The sequence below is a fragment of the Solanum tuberosum genome, unplaced genomic scaffold, assembly GCF_000226075.1.
Source record: "Solanum tuberosum cultivar DM 1-3 516 R44 unplaced genomic scaffold, SolTub_3.0 scf00087, whole genome shotgun sequence".
Taxonomy (NCBI): Eukaryota; Viridiplantae; Streptophyta; class Magnoliopsida; order Solanales; family Solanaceae; genus Solanum; species Solanum tuberosum.
This window is the reverse complement of record NW_006239017.1, coordinates 150,595-159,745: the sequence shown is the minus strand read 5'-3', so window position 1 is coordinate 159,745 and position 9,151 is coordinate 150,595. Positions and strand designations below refer to the sequence as shown.

The window sequence follows — 9,151 nt, the reverse complement described above, 5'->3', positions numbered from 1 at the left end:
AAAAAAGTTATATTTTTAAATACACATGGTACTTATCATGGGAATACATAAACAAAAATATTTAAGTTAAATAAAATAAAAGTTTTATTTTTAAAAATGAATAACTAAAGCTCGTAAAGAAAAAATTAAAAAGTTTAAATAAAGTGAAGGGTAATTTTGTAAACAAATAACTTGTTCTTAAAATTTATCAATACATATTATTTTGAATACAACAAATCAAACACTCAATAAAAAATAATTCCAAGACAACTTATCTCATCATAATTAATCTCAACATAACTTATCTCAACATAACTTATCACATCATAACTCATATTCAAACCAAACGACCCCTAATAGACATAATAATAAAGTTGCGTGGGGTATGCTCATAATTATGGTGACCAAATGTCCAATCATTCACATACTCCCTCTGTTCTCATTTTTACTTTGCACTTGTATTAATAAATAATATAATTTTATCCTTATTTAATTTTTTTGAAACTCAAGTTTTCAATCAATGAATATGAATTAATTTATTTTAATTAATTAATTAAACCAATGAGCATGAATCATTTACTTAGCTTTTCTAAGTTGATCAAATATATATTTTCAAGACTATTAACTCACAAGGGTAAAAAAGGAACAATATGCTAATTTATGCATTGATTTTATGAAATGACAAGTATTGTGGATCAATTATTTATAGAAAGAAATGACATATAAAAAAGAGGACGGAAGGAGTACTATACACCTTTTTTTTCCTACGAAGAAAAAGAAGTGCTACGTTTTCCCTTTGATTCTTCTATTTTTGGTAGAGTTATAAAACTCTATCCAAATTAGTTAAAACTTAGTGCATGGATTTGGAGCTAACTTAGATTCATTACTTCTTAATTTGGCAAAAAGACAGAAAACTCCGACCAAACAAAATATATACAGCAAACACAATATATTCTCCACGTTTCATTTTTATAAAAGTAAATTTAATTAATTTATGAGATTAAAGTGATAAGAGTTAGATAACAAATTCTCTATTTTCAGTAACAACTGTAATTTTATTTTTTTATATATATTTATCAAAAAATATATTTTTTAACTCTAGAAAAATGAAAAATGATGAATATTGTGGTGGGTGAGTCACAGCTTGTTGCCTTATCTCGAGTCTTCTTAGCTAAACTCTTTTTAAACCCATCCATAATTTTTCAAATTTCATATGTAGTCTCCTGAAAATCAATCAGTTTTCTGGAGAAAATTAGTGATTTGCTAGATTTCAGCAGCTTCTTTTGGTTCAGCTTGAGAGTTTTTTCACAATATTTTATACATCCTCAATTGAAAACCCTGCAATTGTATGATATTCAGCTTCAGCAAAAGGGGAATTTGTAGTTGTGAAGATTTTTTGGATTGAAATAATCTTTGTAAGGAGATTGGAGAAGAAGGAATGACGATCATTTCGTTACCGGGAAGTTCAGGGTACTTGGATGCTAGTAATAATAGAAAAGTTTCTTACTTCAGCAATCCCTATGTATTGGGTTTAACTTTCGTTGCGGGTATTGGAGGTCTCCTTTTCGGATACGATACAGGTAAAAGAACAAATAGCTTGATAATAAGTAAAAATAAGTTTTTTTTTTCCTGTTTGATCAAGTATTTTGTGATTTTTTTTGGAGGATCATCTTTTTAGGGAAACTTTTGTAAGTGGGTAGGTTTGACCTGATTGATGAGTGTTCTTGCTTAATTTACTGATGAATTATGATAGATTTCCAATTAATTGACTAAAAACTAGTCATTAGCCTAAAAACCTTTGGCTTTAATGTTGTTGTTCTAATCATTCAGCTGTTTATTAGAGTATTTATAATCATGAAGTTGGTGACTAGACAACTCTCAGGATATGTTTAGTTAACTGGAATAATTTCTTGTCACATTATTGTATAACAAATTACAAATAACAACTTGTAGATTCTATATAATTTGGAACAGCTCAAAACTCAACCACCTACAGATGTAATGGATTACTAAATTACAGAAAAAGATTAGTGTAGTGTATGCTTACCAATTGACAATAATTCCTTACTTTTTTCGGGTGATAATGGAAGTGTGTTGTTATGTTATGACATGGAGATAAGATATTGGCAAGAATATTCACGACACCGAAGTAAATTATCCATACTTTTTTGTGAAAGCTATGAATGTTGCATTTGTTTCCGCATGGAAATATGTTCTTGATAATTAATTATGTAACCAGACTATGATTAAATTATCTTACATATCTTCGACTTGACTGTAGGAGTAATATCTGGTGCACTTCTGTACATTAAGGATGATTTTCCTGAAGTCAATCAAAGCAGTTTCCTACAGGTACATGAATAACCAATTTCATTCTGAGCTCTATTGTAGAATCCGGACATAACAATTTAATAAGAAGTGATCAGAAAAACGGAACTTTTGAGCACAAAAGCTGGTCCAACATAATCATATGACTTGTTGGAATTATAAAAAAAATAATGGATGGGACGGGGAATGGGTGAGGATGGAGCTCAAGTATTACTTTACAGATGATATGATAATAACAGATTGTTATCTTAGTTTCCGAGTAAAGGATGCTGATTTGAGTCGTCTTGTCAGTTCCATTGAAGGGATTGTTCTAACCTTATCCAAAGAATTTCTGATAGTTAAATGGGGTAATCAAATATGGTTGAACAAATGTGAAATGCAAAATGACGTGATGCTACTTGTATTTATTGTGATGATGCAAGTGTGGAATGTGATTTATCAGCTATCAAATGTGCTTTACTCTGTTGTAGTAGTAAACTCTCCAAATTTATTACCAATGTTATCTTTGCTAATTATACGAAAAATAGGACTTTCAATTGGCCACCTCCTCCCCATTTCCGCAGCGAGCCAATAACACTTAACAGGTGGCCCTATTTTTGGTTAATCTATTTTTCCCCCTTAAAAGTTTTGTTTCATGATTTTGCAGGAAACTATTGTCAGTATGGCATTGGTTGGTGCGATGATTGGAGCTGCTGCCGGGGGCTGGATTAATGATTATTTTGGACGGAAGAAAGCTACTCTGTCTGCTGATGTTGTTTTCTTACTGGGATCTGTGGTAATGGCTGCAGCTCCGGACCCATACATTCTTATACTTGGACGACTCTTAGTAGGTCTGGGAGTTGGTGTTGCTTCTGTCACTGCTCCTATTTACATCGCTGAAGCATCGCCATCAGAAATTCGCGGGGGCCTTGTTAGCACAAATGTACTAATGATTACAGGTGGACAATTTCTTTCCTACCTTGTGAATCTTGCTTTCACAGAGGTTAGATATTTCTTCTTATTTCCTGCCTTATCTAACTTTATATTACTTTGATTTTTGATAACTAAAATGAACAAAATCTTGTGTTGCATATGGACATGGGGGATTATTTGACAAAATCAAAAGCTTAAAATCCCATTTTATGTGCAATGGGAACAAAGTTTAAGTACGGAATACTTTTGAATCTTGTGGTTTTAAACTAAAGACGTGTATAAAGTATCAAAATCCCTTTAATATTGCGGCCTTGAACATGCCACATGATGTTGGAGTTAAAGAGCTATCAGATATAGAAAGTAATATTCTTTCTAGACTAAAAGGGAAGTAAGATAAGTAAGTTGCAACAGAGGAAGTACTATTATTTAATTTGCTTCTATCAATTTGTCACTCTCTGTCCTTGAAATTGACATAGTGACTCTGCGGGTACAGGACTTGTATTTAGTCATGTGCATACAATTACATATGCATTATTACCGCATAAAAGCAGATAAGGTTAGGGAAAGAACTGCTTATGTTTTGTCATCTGCAGATCGAGTTCTAACTAGAGGAACACTACGGAGAAAATCAAACTTCTGTATCCTCGCTCACATAAAATCATCCAGTATGATCCCAATCTTTACTTGATTAAGGTTTCACGCCTTAGTCCCAATTTAAAAGTTATGTACTCTAAATTATACCATTCATATAATTGCTCTATACAGTTTTTTATTGTACATAGCCGGAAAGGACTGTTTTACTGTCTGCTGAATCTCAAGTTCCATTTTTCTTGATACTGATTACTGATTGCCTTTAATAATCACAATTATGTGGGGAGTACTGGATAAACATCTCCAACTGATAGTGCATGAATGCTGTTGTGTTGTCTTGAAGTTAGAATTCATGTTGATTTCCTTAGCCGCTTGAATGTTTGAGCAGATACCAGGGACTTGGAGATGGATGCTTGGAGTGGCAGGAGTGCCTGCCGCTATTCAATTTGTCCTCATGTTATTTTTACCTGAGTCTCCACGATGGCTTTACATGAAGGTGCAAGTTCTTAACTTTGTTGAAAATTACTGCTGATAAATTGCAACTGTTGACATAGAAAACCACTGCAGAAGGATAAATCTGAAGCTGCCACTGTTCTAGCTAAGATCTATGATCCTTATCGATTGGAAGAGGAGATTGATCAGCTTGCTACTGCATTAGAGGAAGAACGCTTGAGAAGGCAGGCTGTCAGTTACCTGGATGTTTTTAGGAAGAAAGAGATTAGACTTGCGTTCTTTGCTGGGGCTGGACTACAGGTATTCTTTAGGCTTCTGTGATGCTACAATAATATGTACCGATTTCTTCCAGCACTATCTTCTTATTTTTGGTAACGCTATATTCGGGCATATATTTTAGTTTTCCCACTTGGGGATCCCCCTTGAGCTTCATCTAGGCTGGATATAAAATGTTGTCTTTTAACTTGAATTCAAAAGGGCATGGGAACATGATGATGACACTTATAGGACCCTTTGGTGGGCATTAGATTGATTTTAAACAGGAGAACTTGATGCAATTTGTATACTATTTTCTTTGGTCACTTAATAGTTAAAAGCGCCCATTTTCTTGATAAAAAAAAGTTGTTAAAAGCGCCAACTGCAAACATCTTTTGTTATTTCCCTATTCCACTATTGCATGGGGAGGTCATTGTTGATCATCGGAAATGAATGGTAATTGCTTGTTTATAATCATTGCTCATTTGAATATGCAGGCATTTCAGCAGTTCACAGGCATCAATACGGTTATGTATTACAGTCCAACAATTGTACAGATGGCTGGGTTTAAATCAAATCAGTTAGCATTACTTTTGTCTCTCATTGTTGCTTTAATGAATGCCATGGGTACTGTAGTGGGAATTTACCTCATTGATCACTTTGGACGCAAAAAGTTGGCATTGACAAGCTTATCCGGTGTAATTGTGTCCTTGATTCTCCTAGCTGTAGCATTTATCTTACAGTCATCTACTTCAGGCAATGTCGGGGCCTATGGGTGGATTGCTGTAATAGGCTTAGCCCTCTATATTGCTTTCTTTGCACCTGGTATGGGTCCTGTGCCATGGACAGTGAACTCAGAAATATACCCAGAGTCCTACAGAGGAATGTGTGGTGGCATGTCTGCTACTGTCAACTGGATATCAAATCTTATAGTGGCCCAGAGTTTCCTATCCTTAGCTGAGGCTGTTGGCACGGGTGTTACTTTCTTGATACTAGCTGGTATAGCAGTGATGGCATTTGTGTTTGTCGCTGTGTTCGTGCCGGAGACCAAGGGCTTGTCATTTGAGGAAATGGAGAAGATCTGGAAGGAGAAAGCTTGGGGTAATGGATCTGGCAAAGAACCACTTCTTGAATCAAGAAGCTAGTCAAAAAGTGTCTTTTGGCATCTTCATTGTCAGTCGGTGCGTAGTACACCGACAACAATACCCAGTGAAACTCTACTGGGTATGGTCTGGAAAGGGTGGTGTGTACGCAACTTGACCTCTACCTCGATGTGTTGTACCACTTTGTATATTATGTACACATGATAAAATCAATGTAACGTGGATGAGGGGAGTTTTGCAACTGCGTTTATTAAAGCTTTGGTTGCAAGCTCCCAATCAATGTGATAGGGAGGAGAGTCCTCCAGTACTTTTTTTTTTTTTTTTTGTATCAAAGCTGATGAAGGTCCAGGAAAACATTGAACGACTTTGCTCTAGACTTTTTGAGCTTAATTGAATTATTATTATCTAATAAAGTGAAAATTTGTTTGGCTGCAGTTATAATTTATACACGGTATTTTTAATTTAACGATGTTTATTTCTTTGATCAAAATTCTAAATTGTCGATTCTATGGTTGAACATTGAATTAGTGAAAATAAACTCGAGATGGGTTTTGAGTCTTTCAACTACTAAGCCAATCATCAATCATTAATCTTATAGTCAGGTGGTTTATTCACCTTTGTTAATGTAATCCTCACCTTGATCAAGTAATAAAGTTTTTTTCTTGAGGGAATTTGGATGAATTCCTCGCTACTTCTAGATCCGCCCCTGCTAATGTAACCCTACAATCAACAGGCAACACCTTGATCAAGTAATAAACTTTTACTGTGAATATCAATTAACATAAGACCATTTGTGTTTTTTAAAAGGAATTTAACCCGTGTTTTTATTGACATATTAAATAATTAAATTATTCACATAAAATATAATCGTTATTTTAAATATGTAATAGACAAAGAAAAATATACACATTTTTTTCCAAAATTCGAGTAGAAAATGTCAATTAAAATATTTTATTAAGGTTGAGGTGTTTAATTAAATTATTTAAGATTTAATTTGCATCTCTAAATATTATTATTATTATGTCAAATTTAAGGCCCGGCCAAAATTATAGTAGGTCAAACTGGGGTGTTTGTGAAAATTTGTGTGTTTTAAGGGTTAATTTGCAACATTGCGGCATCTTATTGGGTGAAAATGCACAAAATGTTTAACAAAATCCTTCGTCAAATTAGGGTTTTGACTGCCTATATAAGCTCGCTTTCGTCCCAAAATTATCCCTCATTGTGAACAAAAGTGAGTTCTGCAGAAGTAGGGTTTTCTTACAAACACATCGCGCAGCCTCGCTTTTCTGCCTTGTGAAGATGGGTCACTCTAACATCTGGAACGCTCACCCAAAGAACTACGGCCCCGGCTCTCGCACATGGTATCCTCATTCTCCAATCTCGTTTGTTGATTAAATTGCCGTTTAATTCAAGCTTTTGTTTCGTTGGTGCTTGATTTTGTTGAATCACATACGTGAAAACTATATACTGTTGTTTGTTTTTTGCTTTTACTCTGCGCCGTTTGTATTTTAGATAGAAAATGAGATAAGATCTGAAATAGAATTGAAACACACCTAACGGCGGCTACGGAATTTATGAGTAGGGTAAATAGTTGATCCTCTCGCTCACGTTAAGGTGTTGGGAATGGTATGCGAATAAAGTTGTAGATTCGTTTCTATGGTTATGAGTGATGATTCAATAATCTAATTGTATTACTGTTATGTTTTGATGTCTTGATTTCCATAAAGAATAGATTGTTGTTGATGCTTACGAGTCTGACTGTGGCTAGGTTTTGTTAAGTGAGTATTGTTGAGCTCGATTCCTTTCTTTTGCTGTCAATGTGAGCTTTCTATGTGATCATGAAGTTGTTTAGTGCAAATAGGATTACATACAGAGGGATCTATATGGGTGATTAGTCTTGATTGATTTGATGTTTTTTGCCACATTTGGTGTTTAGATGATTGAAAAATTGTTCCATCTCCTAACCAGTTTTCAAATTATCTAGGTGAGTGGTGAGAATTTAGGATATTTGTTGTCTCTGATGTTAAAATTCATACTAAAATCTAGTCTTTGCTCTTACCTTCACAGTCCCAATTAAAATGCATTAGATTTTGGCTTTGCTAGTTCTGGAAGTTTGCTATAGTTGATTGATACTAGTTTACTACTGTTCAGTATTTTGTATGCAACAGCCTTTTCTTGTCAACAAATAAGTATTTCTCTCTTTCTAAAAAGATGTTCTTTTGTGAACTTGTCTTATTTGAGCTTCCCTATGTATTGTTCTATTTGGTTTTATGTACATTGAGCAACTAAAATGGTGTGGAAGTGAATATCTTTACTGCCATTTCAGTAGTTGATCTTGAATTCCTTGTATGTGTTGCAGCCGTGTGTGTGGTAATCCTCATGCAATTATTAGAAAGTATGGACTCATGTGCTGCAGACAGTGCTTCCGCAGCAATGCCAAGGAAATTGGCTTCATTAAGGTATACACTGCATTCTGTATTGGAAATTCTACCAGACTTGAAGAAGTCATTTTCATGTAGCTATTTGAATCGTACACAAAATGATGTAGTAGTTTGTATATTCTATTTATTCTCAAGACATGTTAAGCTTTACCTGGATTATCTTTGGTCTCAGTGTAACTAAAGCTTTGATATGTTCATTCCTTCTTTTCGGCTAATCAATTTTTCTCTTAATTTTATTGCAGTACCGTTAAAATCTCTGATATGAGCATCTACGAGGACCTCTACATGTGGTGCTGGTAGATATATGCCATTAGAGCTTTTTGATTTGCATCTCCCTTCAGTTAAATGATGTAATGGGATAATTTTGATTTATGTTTAACTTTTGGAAGTGAACTGCTATGTGGACCTAAGAAAGACTAGCTTTTTAAATTTAATATTTTGTTCTATACATTCCTAATTTTTTGTTTTTCGTTTACTCATTGCTTCTCAAGCTCAAACTTGTCAGCCTACATTGATATTTCGCTGTTTGTTTTAATTAGTCCCTGCCATGCCAATACATGAGATTTCAGAATTAGGCACCCAACAAAAAAGTTTCTAAGGTGTTGTAGGCAGCCCTTTTAGTGAAAACATTACTGGTTGCTTTCATGTACGAACCTGTAACCTCCCAAAAAAAATAAGTGCATTGGGCTGCCCTTAGTGCCTTGCAATGTGTGTTTCTGTTGTTTTCCTTCAATATTAACTTTTTTATCTAGTGTTGCTTAGTTTTCCGTTTTGATGAAGGTGGTATTAGCAACATTGCCACCTTACAGCAATGCAAGGGCTACCATATAATGTAGTGCAATTAAGGAAAAATGGGAGCCACAAATACCATTCAAAAGCTAACAGGGAAGAAATAATATAGTGAAGTGTACTAAAGTGTGAAACATCAATAAAATGAAATTCCATAGACACCCATGGGACAGTCATATAGGGTTGACAATAGGGTGGTGCAGGGCAACGAGTCAGAGTGTGTAATAGTGTTTAGTTTTATATAACGGTGCAGGGCAACGAGTCAGAGTGTGTAATAGTGTTTTGTTTTATATAACGGCA

At 34.5% G+C, this 9,151-nt stretch overlaps 2 protein-coding genes across 2 annotated transcripts; both read left to right on the top strand.

Moving 5' to 3' along the window:
* Positions 1 to 1,177: 1,177 nt before the first annotated feature.
* Positions 1,178 to 6,055, top strand: LOC102593131 (inositol transporter 1). Its single transcript, XM_006347216.2, has 6 exons — positions 1,178 to 1,559; positions 2,261 to 2,331; positions 2,954 to 3,289; positions 4,199 to 4,306; positions 4,378 to 4,563; positions 5,016 to 6,055. The coding sequence occupies exons 1-6, from the start codon at positions 1,418 to 1,420 to the stop codon at positions 5,661 to 5,663; spliced, it is 1,491 nt and encodes a 496-aa protein (XP_006347278.1). The 5' UTR covers positions 1,178 to 1,417; the 3' UTR covers positions 5,664 to 6,055.
* A 765-nt stretch (positions 6,056 to 6,820) lies between these two features.
* On the top strand, positions 6,821 to 8,531 carry LOC102592795 (40S ribosomal protein S29). The gene is made up of 3 exons (XM_006347215.2): positions 6,821 to 6,982; positions 7,981 to 8,080; positions 8,305 to 8,531. Exons 1-3 carry the CDS (start codon positions 6,921 to 6,923, stop codon positions 8,311 to 8,313), a joined length of 171 nt encoding a protein of 56 aa, XP_006347277.1. The 5' UTR covers positions 6,821 to 6,920; the 3' UTR covers positions 8,314 to 8,531.
* Positions 8,532 to 9,151: the final 620 nt, after the last annotated feature.